This window comes from Jaculus jaculus, chromosome 7 (genome assembly GCF_020740685.1).
Source record: "Jaculus jaculus isolate mJacJac1 chromosome 7, mJacJac1.mat.Y.cur, whole genome shotgun sequence".
Taxonomy (NCBI): Eukaryota; Metazoa; Chordata; class Mammalia; order Rodentia; family Dipodidae; genus Jaculus; species Jaculus jaculus.
The window spans coordinates 127,813,434-127,830,955 of NC_059108.1; the positions used below are offsets into that span (position 1 = coordinate 127,813,434).

Sequence of the window (17,522 nt, forward strand, 5' to 3'; positions counted from 1 at the left end):
TTATGTTTAATTTTTTTGTTTTTATTTATTTATTAGAGACAGAGGGACAGAAGGAGAGAGAATGGGTGTACCAGGGCCTCTAGCCACTGCAAACGAACTCTAGATACATGCACCACGATGTGCATCTGGCTAACATGGGACCTGGAGAATTGAACCTGGGTCCTTAGGCTTCACAGGCAAGCGCCTTAGCCTCTAAACCATCTCTCCGGCCCTATTTTTTCTTTTTTTTAAAAAAAAATATTTTATTTTTACTTATCTTTAAGAAAGAAGGAGGGGGGACAGAGGGAATGGGTGCACCAGAGCCTTCAGCCACTGCATATGAACTCTAGAAGCATGCACCACCTTGTGCATCTGGCTTATGTGGGTTCTGAGGAATCAAACCTGGGTCCTTCAGCTTTGCAGGCTAGCACCTTAACTGCTAAGCCATCCCTCCAGCCCTAACATTTATTTTTTTAAATTTTACCTAAGTGCATTAACTAAACAAATGTCAGATATTTGTATTTTCAGAAACCATTGTAAAAACTCAAGCTACACTTTTGGTATTTTAGTGCAGAGATTTAAGTTGGCCCTCCAGCTGTGGAGACACTCCCACAGTTTCTGTCAAAGGAATACTAACATTGTCCAAACCAGTGCGTTTCAAGTCTTCAGCCAAAGAAGGTTCCAGTGTAAGTGGTTGTGTTTGAATTTCTTTTCTATTTTTTCATATCTGTCACTCTGTTTATATAAGGAATAAGAAAGTGTTTTATTTTGGGAAACTAAAATTATGTACCCTTACATTTTAAAAATACTTTTGATTCCAGAAAAGTTGATTTTTCATTGCCTGATACTATGATGCATTAAAAAAGACTGTCCTAATCACTAAATTATATAGATTAACAATAACTAAGAAACTTATTTGCTTTTCTTCTCTCCTATTCACCTTTGTTTTGTTTTTGGCAGGTGAGTGTGTTCATATGTTTGTGTGTAGGTGTGTGTACACATATGTGCATATGGAGGCCAAGAGCCAACATCAGATGCCTTCCCCAATCACTCTCCAGCTTATTTTTTTAAATATTCTTATTTTATTTGTTTGTTCATTTGAGAGGAGAGAGAGACAGAAAGGCAGAGAGACAGACAGTGAGTATGGGTGGAATAGGGTCTCTTGCCATTGCAAATGAACTCAAGTTGCATGCATCACTTTGAGCATCTGGCTCTATGTGGATACCACAGAATCAAACCCAATCAAGCTGTGCAAGCAACTGCTTTTTACCATTAAGCATCACCTCTCCAACCCACTACACCGTGTTTTTCAGACAGGGTCTTGCATTGAACTTGGAGCTTACCAGTTTGGTTAGACTAAACCAGCCAGCAAGCCCTAGGGATACTTCTGCCTCTCAGCCTTCCCACCCCTGGGATTACAGGTGCACACTGACACACCAAAGCTTCCATGTGGGTGCTAGGGATCTAACCTCAGTTCCTCATATTTATGCAGCAAGCACTGGTGTGCGTGTGTGTGTGGGGAATATGCTTTAGTCCCTAACACTTTATAATGGAATATACTATGACAAATGCTTAGGAAATTTGTTAAAAGAATAGAGAAAATTTTTCTTAATAAGTAGGAAAGGAATTAATCAAAATTCTGTGTACTAGAATCTCATGTTTTGAAAATATATGTCATAGAAAATCTAGATAAAAGTAAATGTTAACTTTTTTTGAAAACTTCTTGTTTTTGGTTTTATTTATTTATTTATTTTTCTGAGGTAGGGTCTCACTCTAGCCCAGACTGACCTGGAATTCACTGTGTAGTCTCAGGGTAACCTTGAACTCATGGTGATCCTCCTATCTCTACCTCCTGAGTGCTAGGATTAAAGGAATATGCCACCACATCCAGCTTCTTAACTCTTTTTTAATCCTAGCCCTGAAGAATGGATATTTTCTGAATTTAGCAATTTTCCTTTTTGGTTTTAAAATGAAAATAATTTAATTTAGGCAAAGTTAGGAAAAAATATTCTCATCAATCTCTCATTTAAATTTTTTTGTTTTTGTTTTTCAAGGTAGGATTTTACTCTAGCCCAGGCTGACCTGGAATTCACTATGTAGTCTCAGGTCGCCTCAAACTCAATGGCAATTCTCCTACCATTGCCTCCCAAGTGCTGGGATTAAAGGTATGAACCACCATGCCCAGCTAATTTTTATTTTTACTTAAGATGTTTAGGAGATCCTTATAGAAAACATGAATTATACTGGGCCACATGCTAATTTGTAATATTGTTAAACATTTTGTATATAAGATGTTGGTAGTCCTATGGTCTGAGAATTTAAACAGAAAAGCTCAGTGATTGAGCAACTCACAGGAACACAATTCTGATTGTTCAGACATAAGCAATTACAACCTGAGAGAAAATGTGGGCACAATATCCAAAATATTTATCATTAGTTGGCCAGGAATCTTGACTTTTCACAGTAATACACTAAAGATGAAAAGAAGTGGGATGACTCAGAAGGCATCATATGCTGGGAAGAAGTGACAAAGGAGTGCTCAGCACTGCAATATCTCTATCACACCTTCCGAGGCTCAGGCTCCAGTGCAGAAGAGGTGGCGGAAAGAATGTAAGAGTCAAAGGAAGGATAAGACTCCTTACATCATGCTTCTCCAGACACAGAATGGCCTGGATATCCATGACCTCACAGTGCCTGACACTACCTACACAAGACCATCATAATAGGAAGAAAAGATTGTGACATCAAAATAAGAGAGACTGATTGAGAGGGGTAGGGGATATGATAGAGATTGGAGTTTAAAAGGGGAAAGTGGGGAGAGGGAGGGCATTACCATGGGATATTTTTTATAATCATGGAAGTTGTTAATAAATAAATTAATTAAAAAAAAAGATGACGCCAGCTGTGGTGGCACATGCCTTTCATTCCAGCACTTGGGAGGCAGAGGTTGGAGGATCACCATGAGTTCAAGTCCACCCTGAGACTACATAGTGAATTCCAGGTCAGCCTGAGCTAGAGTGAAACTCTATCTGGGGTTGGGGGGAGATGGACAGAAGAAGGAAGTGTGTAAGTAAGAAAAGTCTACTGTTCAGTCTCTTTTAAAAAGTGAATTCGTGGGCTGGAGAGATGGCTTAATGGTTAAGTGCTTGCCTGTGAAGCCTGAGGACCCCAGTTCAAGGCTTGATTCTCCAAGACCCACCTTAGCCAGATGCACAAGGGGGCACACACATCTGGGCAGTTTGCAATGGCTGGAGGCCCTGGTGTTCCCATTCTCTCTCTTTATCTTCCTCTTTCTCTCTCTGTCGCTCTCAAATAAGTAAAAATAAACAAAAGAGAAAGTGAATTCATGGGCTGGAGAGATGGCTTAGCAGTTAAGTGCTTGCCTGTGAAGCCTAAGGACCCCGGTTTGATTCCCCAGGACCTATGTAAGCCAGATGCACAAGGTGGCGCATGCATCTGGAGTTCATTTGCAGTGGCTGGAGGCCCTGGCACGCCCATTCTTTATCTGTCTCTTTCTCTCTCTGTTGCTCTCAAATAAATAAATAAAAATAAACAAAAAATGTGAATTTACATCTGTTTATGTGAAAAAGTTAGATCCTGGATACCCAGTAAGCTTGCATATGAAATTCTTGAACCATTCTCATTAACTGTTAAAGAATTCTGCTGAATAGCAGGAAAGATGCCCTTGAGGTGTGTCCAACCTCATGACATCTGCAGAATTTGTATTTGAAAAACAAAATCTTTTTTTAATAGTTCTATTTTCATTTTTGTTTATTTGAGAGAAAGGGGGAGAAAGAGAACATGCACGCCAGGGCCTCCAGCCACTGCAGACGATTTCCACATGCATGTGCCACCTTGTGTATCTGGCTTACATGGGTTCTAGGGAATTGAACCAGGGTCCTTTGGCTTTGCAGGCAAGTGCCTTAACTGCTAAGACAAATCTTATAATGACCTGGACATGGTAATGCAAGCCTACAATCCCAGCACTCGGGAGGCAGAAGCAGAGGATCCCAAGTTTGAGACCAGCCTGCTCTACATAGTCCAGGACCACCTGGGCTGTAGTGTCTCAAATCAAATCAAAACAAAAATCTCATGTTTCAAGTTAGTTTACAGTTTTGTGTGGGCTGCGTTCATGTCTGTGTTGAACTGCATCTGGACATAGATTGGACATGCTGGCCAAAGCCAAAGTTAAAATACATGGTCAAGTTTTCAAAATGGGAAAGCTATATTCTGATGAACTTTGTGTTGACATTGACCTGGATTCCTGCATAATTAATTGTGAAGATAAGAAAGATAGTACAACAAATCATGCCCATATTCATTTAAAATATATTTATTGTTGTATTAAAATAGGTTAGACATACCTTTAATAGATACAAAATATTATTTTGTTTTGACTTTTTTCGTCTTTGTATTTATATTTAGTGTTTTCTTATTTTTTAAGGTTGTGGAATTCATGGAAACTTTTGTCTTTGCTATTAAACTACAAAACCTACAAACTGCAAGACTTGTATTTAAAATTCAAACTCAGACTCCCAGGAAGAAAAGCATTGGAGAATGTTCTCTGTCACTCAGAACACTAAGCACACAGGAAGTGGACTACTCTTTGGATATAACACCACCATCTAAAGTTTCTGTAAGTGATAATAGAAGTATGGAAGGTATCTCACACTTTTAGAATGGCTTAATAGGTAACTTTGTTGGAGGATAATAGTAGAGAATATCAGAAGATCAGGAAAGCTCTCAAGAACCAATATCATTTGAAAATAATATTTTAGAAATAATCTGTAACAAATTAACATTATGATTTTTCTTTCTTCACTGGAAAATAACTACATGTTACCTTTTCCTAGCACATTTTTTCATTAATGTTTCATACTTTAGAAAGAGTAACTCAAGTATGAACAACTTGAAATAATAAAGTTTCTAGTGGCTGATGACTCAGAAAAAACAAAGATCATAAAATTAATATTCAGTTCTGAGAGTACACTGGAGTAAGAATTTTTTTATTTATTTGAGAGAGAGGGGGGAAAAGTGAAAACGAGGCAGATATAGAGAATGGGCGTGCCAGGGCTTAAGACCTAATGTTTGCTTCTCTCAACTAGCTTGTAAAGCACTGTCATTGAAGTGTTTAGAAATTCCTAATTAATTGAGTACATTCTATGTTGGGATAACATTTATAGAAACCAATCATAAGTTTTATAAAATCAAACTTAATATATGCTTTTAAATTTATATAGGATTTATATTTTGTGTCTCCCAGAAATGATGATTTGAAGAGCTTTGTACAAGAACTCTGGCTATATATTTCACCTTGAGTAGCACCAGCTGAGAACTTTAAAAAATGCCAGCACCTAAACCATTAAAATTAAAATATCTTGGGCTGGAGAGATGGCTTAGCGGTTAAGCGCTTGTCTGTGAAGCCTAAGGACCCCAGTTCAAGGCTCGATTCCCCAGGACCCACGTTAGCCAGATGCACAAGGGGGCACACGCGTGTGGAGTTTGTTTGCAGTGGCTGGATGCCCTGGTGCACCCATTCTCTCTCTCTCTCTCTCTCTCTCTGCCTCTTTCTGTCTGTGTGTGTTGCTGTCAAATAACTAAATAAAAATAAATGAAAAAAATTTTAAATTAAAATATCTTAACTGGGAAGAAACTTTGTACCTTTCAAAAGCTCCCCAAGTGCCTAGCTTGAGAACCACTACTTAGAAGGGAAATTTGAGATTAAAGTATTTAAAAAATTACTAAAGTTAGAGTTGAAATTTCTTCATAGTTATTTCTTGCTAGGATTCTCATACTCAATCCCCAAATGTGTTTCTTTTTTTTAAACATTTTTGTTTATTTATAAGCATAGAAAGAAAGAGGGAAAGAAAAAGAAGGAATGGTATACCAGGGTCTCTTGCCTGTGTACTCCAGATTCATGTACCACTTTATGCATCTGGTTTTACAGGGGATTCAAACCCCAGGTAGTCAGGCTTTGCAAGCAAGTGCCTTTAACCACTGAGCCATCTCTCTAACCCTTAGTTTCCTTATAGCATTTATCACAATACTTACTAAGTATTTAAGTTACTTGTTTTAAACAAAACAGCTTATGTTTATATTTGTCTCTTTATATTTTTCCATGCTGCTACTAAGCACTTGACATATTATTACTTCCGAATATTTATGTATATTCAGAGTATAATATACGTATAATATTCTGAATATGTAGGTAGATGTGAAGGAATAAATGATGAATTCAAATGTGTCAGATTACTGTTGTTTTCTGTGAGAATACAGAAACTGGTATGTAGTTTGTCCCTGTCACACTTAATACTAGCTTAGTAGGCAGTAATATCAACCATGTTCTTATGCAACAGGTAATTCATATATTAACACTCAGCAACAGAAGAGAATTCAGTGAAGATATCTTTTGGGCAAGAGACATTATCTTTTTTGAATTTATGATTATGGCTCCATTCTTTAAAATGACATCTCCCATGTCAGAAGCCTTATAACTAACCTGTGTATTGGCCGTGTGTCAAGTGCCAGGGATGCAAAGCTTGATACCTGGAAAGAGGAGCATCTGGGTTACTCTGTACCATTAAATTTATGTGTCAAGAATTCATAATATTGTTTAAGGCAAGAATTATTATTATGCATATATCAAAGAGGAAAATAGATATCTTAATGGTGACATTGAAAGAGCCAGGCTTATATACTCATCTACCTTCACAAGCCATTTCACCATGAATAAATCAACTTTGGTATAAAACTAATATTTTTCTTTTTCTTTTTTCTAAGGTAGGGTCTCACTCTAGCCCAGGCAGACCTGGCATTCACTATGTAGTCTCAGGCTGGCCTCGAACTCATGATGATCCTCCTACCTCTGCCTCCTGAGTGCTGGGGTTAAAGGTGTGTGCCACCTCACTTGGCAGTATTTTTCTTAATATAGTTCTTGACCTTGCCCAGTAGTAATTAAGTATTTACTTGAGATCTCAAGTTTCTGTGTTCAGTGATGTGGAAGAGACAACATTTACCTGAGGAAATAACTGACCTTTGTGGAGACTGACTTTGACAGCTTATATATTGCTACAATAACCTGATGCTCACAGCACTCCATGCACATGTTACCCTGATACTGGGATGGAGGAGCACTTGCCAGAGTTCACATAGCCTGCAGTGAAGAGTGAAGTGTTCTCTAGAGCCAGCTCTCTGAATTCTACCATGCATTTATTTCCCCCCTAAAAACATTTTCAAGTATCACTAAATCATGCTTTTCTCCAACTAATACTATATTTTATATTTAATTATTCCAGGAAAATTAATTAGAGATTTCTTTAAAGAATACATTACTCAGAGCCGGGTGTGGTCCCAGCACTCAGGAGGCAGAGGTAGGAGGATCACCGTGAGTTTGAGGCCACCCTGAGACTCCATAGTGAATTCCAGGTCTGCCTGGGCTAGAGTGAGACCCTACCTCGAAAAAAAAAGGGAGGGGGAATACATTACTCAGGAGCAGAGATCAGATATTGTATCTTCTATAATTTTGTGATTATAAAATAACATACCTGCTAATTGAGTGGAATTTTAATTTGGGGGTTATTTTGAGATCAAAAACTACTTTGAATTGTTTTTCAGGATCTGAATTAATGTCCTAGAACATAAATTGAATTTTTTTCTTTTTAATTTATTTTTTTAAAGGTTAAGTTGAATTTTTGAGATATTATTGAGAATTTTTGGCAAGTAGAAGATAGTAAACCCATTGCCAAAGCACTTGCTTTATGAGAATGAACTCTGAAATTGTGTAAAAATGAGAAGTTCTGTCACCTTTAGGTGTTCCCTTAACTGTTGACTCATGGGTACAAAACCATAATGAAAAAAAAATTTAAGAATTTTTTTAAAATTTATTTATTTATTTGAAAACGACAGACACAGAGAGAAAGGCAGATAGAGGGAGAGAGAGAGAATGGGCGCGCCAGGGCTTCCAGCCTCTGCAAACGAACTCCAGACGCGTGCGCCCCCTTGTGCATCTGGCTAACGTGGGACCTGGGGAACCGAGCCTCGAACCGGAGTCCTTAGGCTTCACAGGCAAGCGCTTAACCGCTAAGCCATCTCTCCAGCCCAATTTAAGAATTTTTAATCATGGTTTCATTTGATTTTTATAAACAGTAGTGTCTGTACTTTTATTTTTATCTATTCAGTGTCAAGAATTAGGACATTGCGCGTGCTAGGCAGATGCTCTACCCTAGCTATATCTCCAGCCCTGCACCCATATGTGTTGTGGGTATAAGTGCAGGGAATGTATGTGTGCACTGACATGCATGTGGATGTAATTTCTTAGGTGTCATCCACTTTTTGAAGGGGGGGGTTCAGAGTCTCTCATTGCCCTGGAACTTGATAAATAGGCTAGACAAGCTTCTACAGCCTTTTAAAGTTGTTCTTAAGAATCAGCACAAAGCCAGGTGTGTTGGCGCACGCCTTTAATCCCAGCGCTCGGGAGGCAGACGTAGGAGGATTGCCGTGAGTTCAAGGCCACCCTGAGACTACAGAGTTTATTCCAGGTCAGCCTGGACCACAGTGAGACCCTACCTCGAAAAACCAAAAAAAAAAAAAAAAAAAAAAGAATCAACACAGACTTTATTTTACATATGACTATGCAGAGACTTATTGGTTATTGGAAATAGTGTTGCTAAAATACATTCATAATTATTGTAGACTTTGAAAAGGGGAAATTCAATTCAGTTCAGTTCAATTGCTTAAGCAGTTCAGTTTTCATTGTCTAGCTCTTGATTTCTTTCTTCTTTTTTAATATTTTATTTATTTATTTGACAGAAAGAGGCAGAGAGAGGATGAGAGTGAAAGGGAATGGCATGCCAGGGCCTCCAGCCTCTGCAAATGAACTCCAGATGCATGCACCACCTTGTGCATCTGGCTTACATGGGTACTAGGGAATCAAACCTGGGACCTTTGGCTTTGCAGGCAAGCACCTTAACTGCTAAGCCATCCCTCCAGCCCTAGCTCTTGATTTCTTATGGCATAACAGTGTTAAAACACAGTCATGGACTGGAGAGATGGCTTAGCAGTTAAGCCTAAGGACACAGGTTTGAGGCTTGATTCCCCAGGACCCACGTTAGCCAGATGCACAAGGGGCCACATGTGTCTGGAGTTCGTTTGCAGTGGCTGGAGGCCCTGGTGCCCCCATTCTCTCTCTCTCTCTCTCTCTCTCTCTGTCACTCTCAAATAAATAAATAAAAATGAAAAAAAATTTTAAAAAAACACAGTCATGTTTTAAGAAAATCCCCAAGGCTCAACCAGTGATATGTACATAGAAAATTGTTTTTGCTTCTAATTAACCAAGTATTGTAGAATTCTGGGCAATTATCAAATGTTATATAAAACACCGCATAAAGTGTAATTTAACTGCTCTATGACTTTATTGGAATCAGTTCCTGTCTATGCTGAGCCCTACTTCAATGCTGTGATCTTGCCTTATTCCCATTTCTTACTCTTTTCAGCACATAATAGCGTTTTTATGTTTGGATAGCTTTATGTTTTTCTTTTACTGTTTACTTCAAGAACCTTAGAATACAGGTAGATAGGCTGTCCTGTGTTAATTTCACAAACAAATCGTCAGGTTCCTTTTGCTGTTAATCAGTGGTACTGAAGGAAACACACACACACACACACACACACACACACATTCCCCAGAGTCTCCTCTGTTTCACTGTTCGCCTTAGTTTTCTTTGACCTTTTCTTATTACTGCCTCATCTTTATGACTAGCTTTCTCCTTGCCAGCTTTCTTTGGCTTACTTCTACTCAGAATAGTAATTCAGTTCAGTTCACCAATCTGTTTGTTGTAATCCTTTGTCTTCTGGTTTTGGTAGCCCATACTCTGGTTTCTATAATCAGGAAAAAATAATAGTTTACATCTACTAACTTTAAAGTTATATTTTTATGTGTTTTTAAAATAATCTAATGGACTATTTAAATACTTGTAAAAATGTATTCCTTCTGGTTAGGCAGTCTCTTTAATAATACTGATTAGTAACTTATTTTGTTTTGAATTGAATTATCTTTTGGTATTAGTAATTTTGAAGTTTAGTATATAGGTGCCTTTTTAGATCTATACAAATGAATATATTTGCAGAATACATGGCATTTATTTTCATTACCTCTTGTTACTTATGGTTTTGAGTGTCAGTAGAATGCAGTACTTTCGCCAGGTGTGGTGGCACACGCCTTTAATCCCAGCACTTGGGAGGCAGAGATAGGAGGATTGCCATGAGTTTGAGGCCACCCTGAGACTCCATAGTGAATTCCAGGTCAGCCTGGGCTAGAGAGAGACCCTATCTCAAAAAAACAAACAAATTTTAAAAAAGCAGTACTTTCAAGGTTTCTAACTATAAGTCTATCTTTGAATGTATATACCCAGAACTTTATTATAAGCAACTAAATAATACTTTTTTAATCTGCAGGTTTGCCATGCAGAACTTGAATTGGGGACATGTTTTCAAGCAGTGAATAGCAGGATTCAACTGCAAATTCTTGAAGCCCAGTGCCTTCCAAGCTCATCGACACCACTGACTTTGAGTAAGTATTAGTGGTTTGAAGTACATCTAATGCAGAGGTTCCAAGTGGGTAAAGATCAAAAGATCAGTGTTAAGTTCTTTGCTCTTTTTGTGGATGCACAGTGAGGGGTTGTGATACTTTGAATGATTAGGCCTGGTTCACTTGGCCACCCTTAGGGCTGGGGGTTTGAGATCAACCCTACAAGTACTAAGAGTGGGATAAGAGAGCCGGAGAGAGTGCTTGCCTGTGAAGCCTGAGGACCCATGTTTGACTCACCAGGTCTCAAGTAAGCCAGACGCATAGTGGTGAAAGTGTGCAAGGATGCTCATGCACACAAGGGGCTCACGTGTCAAGTGCAATTGCAGTTAGTGGCTAGAGGCCCTGGCATGCCAATTCTCTGCCCATCCCCCTCTCACATTAAAAAAAAAAAAAGGCTCGTCTGTTAGGCTTGCCTCCAAAAAAAAAAAAAAAAAAAAAGTAGAATAAGAGTGCTCTGTTCTCTACTCAAAGAAATGAACTTTTCTTGGGACAGACAAAGCAATGGATGTTCACTCTTAACTACAAAGCTGAAAATATATGAAACTGAGCATTCAATTCAGCCAGCTCAAAAAACTGAACATTCACATTAATCTAAGATAGTTGGTTAAATCAAGAAACTTTTTCTTTGAAAGGACCATTAAATAGTAAATTTATAGGAGGTTGGATGAAACAAAAAAGCAGAGTAAACATGACTGGTGTCTGAACAAAGAAGAGGAGCTAGAGAGAGAGCTCAGTTAAGGAGCAGAATTCAATCCCCAATACCCAGGACTGGTGGCATGCATATAACCTTGGCAGTGGGGAGGTGGAGACAGAGAATCTTTGGGGCTAACTAACCAGCCAGTTCAGCCTAATTGGTGAGCTCCAAAGCAATGAAAGAAACCTTATCTCAAAAAGAGGTAGATGGAAGCCAGAGGTAGTGGCGCATGCCTTTAATCCCAGCACCTGGGAGGCAGAGGTAGGAGGATCACCGTGGGTTCGAGGCCACCCTGAGACTACATAGAGAATTCCAGGTCAGCCTAAGCTAAAGTGAGACCCTACCTCAAAAAAACAAAACAAATAAACAAAAAAAAGGTAGATGGACACCAAGTTTATCCTCTGACCTGTACAAGTGCACACACTTGCATGTGCATCTCCACACACATGCACACACAAAGAGGATATAATCTTAAATTCAGAAGAGATTCAATAATGTGTAAGGTAATTCCATAAGTAACTATACTAGGTCATTAGTCATTAGAACATCTACACACACACACACACACACACACAATCTCTTAAAAAATTCACTCAGAGGGTCTGGAGAGATGGCTTAGTGGTTAAGGTACTTGCCAGTGAAGCCTAAGGATCCATGTTTGAGCCTTCAGATCCAATGTAAGCCAGACTCACAAGGTAATGCAAGTGCACAAGGTCACACATGCATGCAGGTGGCACATGCATCTGGAGTTCATTTACAGTGGCTGGAGGCCCTGGTGTGCCAGTTCTCTCTTTCCCCTTGCAAATATGTGAATAATTTTTTAAAAAATCACTCAAGAAGAGGAAGAACACTTGGGAGGCAGAGGAAGGAGGATCACTGAGTTTGAGGCCATCTTGAGACCTGAGACCACATAGTGGATTCTAGGTTAGACTGAGCTAGAGTGAGACCCTACTTTGAGGGAAGGGGGAAGAGGAAGGAATCTGCAAAGAAGAGTAACCATGAAAAGGTAAAGAACTGTTTCTAATGAAAAATATTAAAACCAAGATAATTTGACTGGCAGATTGTACTAAACCTTCAAATAAATTTTCAAATAAATTCCTACTCAACAATGAGCTATTCTGAAGCATGAAAAAATAATAAATTTGTGCATTATCATTCTATCTATCCATCTATCTATCTACCTAATTGAGAAAGAGGAAGAGAGAATGGGCATGCCAGGGTCTCCAGCCACTGCAAACGTACTACAGACATATGTGCCACCTTGTGCATCTGGCTTATGTGGGTCCTGGGGAATCAAGCCCTCCATTCTGTTTTGATATCAAGAATATGATAATGGAGCTGGAGAGATGGCTTAGCAGTTAAAGGCACTTACCTGCGAAGTCTTAAGGACCCAGGTTTGATTTCTCAGTACCCACATAAGCCATTGTATGAGGTGGTGCATGTGTCTGGAGTTTGTAGTAGCTAGAGGCCCCAGCACGCCCATTCTCTCCCTCCCTCCCTCAAACAAATAGAGTGGATAGCAAACACAACAGTAACTACAGGACTGGAGAGATGGCTTACCAGTTAACGCACTTGCCTGCCAAGCCAAAGAACCCACAAGTCACCAGGACTACACATAGGCAGTTGTAGGAAACAAAGGCACAGCGAAGTTTATAGGTGCAGCATCTGAACACATGGCTTCCCTTTACTCAAAACTGTAGTCAGGATTACTAACAATTGGCACTTTACAATCTCATGGTCAGGTCTCAGTCCTCTCTCTGGCTTCCTCCTTTCTGGAAGTTCCCTCCTGCCTAAATTCCAGTTGATAATATCATTTAGACAAGAAGAAGACTAAATTCAGGTTCATTTAAAGCTATTGTGAAGTGTGATAAAAGTTAAAAAGTTGTCAAGAGTTTTCTGTTGTCAAACGGTAGGTCATAAAGCCTTTAAAAATTGCTTATTTATATTTTTTACAATGACCAGTGTGTAAATATTCTCCTTCATGTGGTATTTTAATAGTTTTATCAGAGTATTTTATTTTGTAGGTTTTTTTGTGAAAGTGGGAATGTTCAGCTCAGGAGAGTTGATTTATAAGAAGAAGACACGCTTACTGAAGGCCTCTAGTGGAAGAGTAAAGTGGGGTGAAAGTATGATTTTTCCACTTATACAGACTGAAAAAGAAATTGTTTTCCTCATTAAGCTTTATAGTCGAAGCTCTGTAAGAAGAAAACATTTTGTAGGCCAGGTAAGTAGTATGTGGGGAGGGGGGGAGGAAGGGTGCCTTGAATTTCTTCCTTGTATTTTGCTGGGCATTTCAACATTGAAACAGATGATTCTCGACTGGCCATGCAGTACTGAAATTTGTCAATGGCTTATTCTCTCGGGAAACAACTTTCACCGATCTAGTCTGTTGATCTAGCCTTCTGTTTCCCAAGACTTCCAACAGGGACCAAGATTTATTTACAAAACTGTGTGAATAAAAATAAAAGCACTTCCCAGTCCACAAAACTTGGTTTCTTCTGTTAATATATATGTATCATATACATAATATTTTTTATCATATAGTATATATTATTAGCCAGCTGTATGAGATCTTCAAATTATTTAATTCAAATTCTTATAATTAGCCTACTCATTTAAAATTTCATATTTTTCTACACTTATCCTATTTGGAAAAAAGTGTGAATTTAAGAATTTGTGTAGCTGGGTGTGGTTATGTGTTCCTTTAATCCCAGAACTTGGGAGGTAGAGGTAGGAGGATCACTGTGAATTTGAGGCTAGCCTGAGACTACATAGTGAATTCCAGGACTGCCCAGGCGAAAGTGAGACCCTACCTTGAAAAACAAAAAGAGTGTATAAATAACATGCTTTTCAGAGCCATGAGGCCTGTGGGATTAACAAAGGGAATGCAGGGTGAAATTGAACTTGAAGAGCAAGATTCTTCATCATTCTAAATTAAATTTCAGCATTGCCACAAAAATCAAATCTAGTCAGATATGTTGCTTTAATACAAATAAATGAAATATCTGAGGTGCCAGGCATATTTTTAAGACTTTTCCTAAATTTCTCAACTGTAACATCTAAGATAAGGTTTTTCAATACTACTGACTGACTAATTCCTCATAAGAGAACTCTTAAGTATGTGGATTCAAATTTCCTAAGGCTTTGAGTATAACATTTGCTTTATTCTGTTTCACCTTCAGTCTCATGCTCAACCCAAGTCCCTTGTGTATGCTATTAGCTAAGCAATAATAGATTTAAATAGCTAGAAAATATATATTTTGGGCTGGAGAGATGGCTTAGCAGTTAAGTGCTTGCCTGTGAGGCCTAAGGACCCAGGTTCAATTCCCCAGTACCCACATAAGCCAGATGCACAGGGTGGCGCATGAGTCTGGAGTTCATTTGCAGTGGCTAAAGGCCCTGGCCCACCCATTCTCTCTTTATCTAGCTACCTCTTTCTCTCTTTCTCCCTTTCTCTCAAGTAAATAAATAAAGTATAACCTTTTAGCAGTGTTTATATTATTTAGAAAGTTGATACTGGCATCTGGATTAATTTATTTAAGAAGTCTTAGTTATTTGTAGAAGGCTATATAATATTGGCTTACTTGTCAATCTTATGGAAATTTGTTTCCTTATATATTTCTTCTTATTCTGAGTATTAGTTCCTAGCTATTTTTTATCTTGTTTACAAATACTTATACCATGTTTAAATTTCAAAGTTCATTAATTGGCTTAAAAGTCTCACTTGAAAATTTTACTATAATGACTCGTGTTTAAATTACTATTTTGTTATTTTGCTTTTTTTTTTTTTTTTTTTTTTAGAATGGATTGTGTTTATTCGGTCACTCTCATGTATTTTTTTTCTTGAACTTCTCTTCTCCATCCTGAATAACCCTGATTGAAGACAAGTGTAACATGTGTTATCATTAGATGCCAACAGTGGAAAAACACAGAATAGTCATGCCCAGTCATTAAGAAACACAATGCTGGCTGGGGAAATTATTCAGTGGGGAAATGGGCTGCTTGCTTATGCACGATAACCTGATCTCCAGATCCCAGTAACTTAATCTCCCAAAGCTCACAGCCCACGTACCATGGCAGACACTGTTAAATGAGGTGGACATGAGGACGGACACACAGCCTTGTCCTTTTAGCATCACACGTGCCTTTTGTAATATACATTTGCAAATACACACTCTCAACACTTGCATGCAGTACTAGTAGAGAGTAAAAAAAATACAAAAAAAAAAAGTCCTATGTCATTGTTAGTAGAATATTGCTTTAGTTTTAACAAATAAATCCCACAGCAATAGAATAAAGCATTCCTTTAGTATATGGAGAATTGGCGTGTAATCACTTAGCGAATGAAATGCAAATGAAATTTAAATTTTGATTATGCTAATCCTCATCCATGTTAGAATGGCTGTCTTCAGAAAAATAACACAAAAATTATCAAACATACAACAAAAAGTACCTTAGAGTTTGTCAGCATCACATAGAGGCATTTCATAATCAAGTGACTTTCATTTAATTGACTAATATAGAAATGGCTTTGCTTAGTTTACACTAAAATTTATATGACAGGGCTCATGTCAATACACAACACTGAGTGTAGTCTATATGGAGTATTGATTTATTGATCTATATTCATTGAATAAAAAAGTCGCAAGAGAAAAACCATATGAATAAAGTTACTGTGAGTTATCTTTTTTACAAAATAGTGTAAGTACCCAACTGTGAAGACAACCAAGTGAATTCCAGGTCAGCCTGGGCTAGATCAAGACCCTACCTCAAAAAAAAAAATTACTATTTGTTGAATTTCAATTAAGATTATAGCTTTATATAATGTAAAAGGTGCTTAAAATGCATATTCCTTACTGGTTTAAATTACGATTAGCTTAATCTTCACAAAAGTGTTTGTGAGTGATTAAGATCAATTAAAAGTTGAGCTCCCATGGGCTAGAGAGATGGTTTAGTGGTTAAGGCGTTTGCCTGTGAAGCCTCAGGACCCAGGTTCAACTCCTCAGGACCCCTGTAAGCCATATGCACAAGGTGGCACATGTGTCTGGAGCTCATTTGCAATGGCTGGAGGCCTTGGCACGCTCATTCTGTCTTATCTCCCTCTCTTCAATAAGTAAATTGAGCTCCCAGATTAATTAAGAAAAAGCAAGTGTTTTTGGAAAGTGATTTTATAATATTTCGTCTTGAATTCTTACATTCAATTAGATTATCTAATCTTCAAAATTAAAAAAAAACTGAATAGGTTAAGTATTTAACATTTAAGTGTCAAACAGATGAAACCACTTTTGGAAATATACAAAGATGTTCACCTGAAAGTATGTAAACCAAACTTCCATGTCTGTTTTATCAGTAAGAGTAATTGTTTAAACTCAGTGATGATGAAAACTTAAATGACTATACTGTTCCTTTACAGATCTGGATAAGCGAAGACAGTAATAATGCTGAAGCAGTGAACCAGTGGAAAGAGACCATCACAAATCCAGAAAAGGTTGTTATCAAGTGGCACAAACTAAACCCATCTTGAATACTTAACACATTAAATTGGAGAAAAACAATTAAACATTCTTTTAGAAGAACTATAATTTCAACTTTTTCAAAATTGTAATGAATTTCATCAGATACACAAAGTAAAAGGAAATGTGAAATGGCATCAAAGCAGACAATAAAAGGGTAATATCATTAGGACAGCTACATAAATTATAAAGTCTGTGGAGATTTCAATCTTAGATATTTCCATGTTGCTTTTCTTTTTCTTTTTTAAGTTTTACCTCGATGTTCAAAAACTAATACACCATTCCCTCTTAGTACTACTAGACCTTTGTAAGACTTTACCTCTGTTCTTGTTTCTAGGCATTATTGATTAGATCTTGTTTCCAGTGTTTTTATCTTCCTATATATTGCCTCTCAGTGTAAATGAATAGAACTATTCCACTATTTTCTATATTTTGATAAAGTTTTTACTTATATTTATTATTTCTTATCCATGAGACATTATATTACCATTTTATAAACCACTTATCTCCAAGAGATGTAGAATATAGAAAATTATATTTTGCGAAAATAGATGAGGCTTGAGAGTTGTAATAGACATTTTGCTACTATCTTCCCTCAGGTGTTTTATGTTTTTTTTTGTTTGTTTTTGTTTTTGTTTTTCGAGGAAGGGTCTCACTCTGACCCAGGCTGACCTGGAATTAACTATGGAGTCTCAGGGTGGCCTCAAACTCACGGTGCTCCTCCTACCTCTGCCTCCCGAGTGCTGGGATT

General features: G+C 37.8%; 1 protein-coding gene across 2 annotated transcripts in view; it reads left to right on the top strand.

Moving 5' to 3' along the window:
- Positions 1-17,278, top strand: part of Tc2n (tandem C2 domains, nuclear) — a 43,947-nt gene extending 26,669 nt beyond the window's left edge. The window contains exons 8-12 of one of the 2 annotated variants that reach the window (XM_004649335.3): positions 549-665; positions 4,424-4,615; positions 10,432-10,546; positions 13,283-13,482; positions 16,672-17,278. In XM_004649335.3, the coding sequence (XP_004649392.2) occupies positions 549-665; positions 4,424-4,615; positions 10,432-10,546; positions 13,283-13,482; positions 16,672-16,782 (735 nt within the window). In that variant the 3' untranslated portion in view covers positions 16,783-17,278. Of the gene's footprint in view, positions 1-548; positions 666-4,423; positions 4,616-10,431; positions 10,549-13,282; positions 13,483-16,671 lie in introns of those variants that run through there. The other variant, XM_045154798.1, reaches the window with a different exon arrangement.
- The last annotated feature ends 244 nt before the right edge of the window (positions 17,279-17,522 follow it).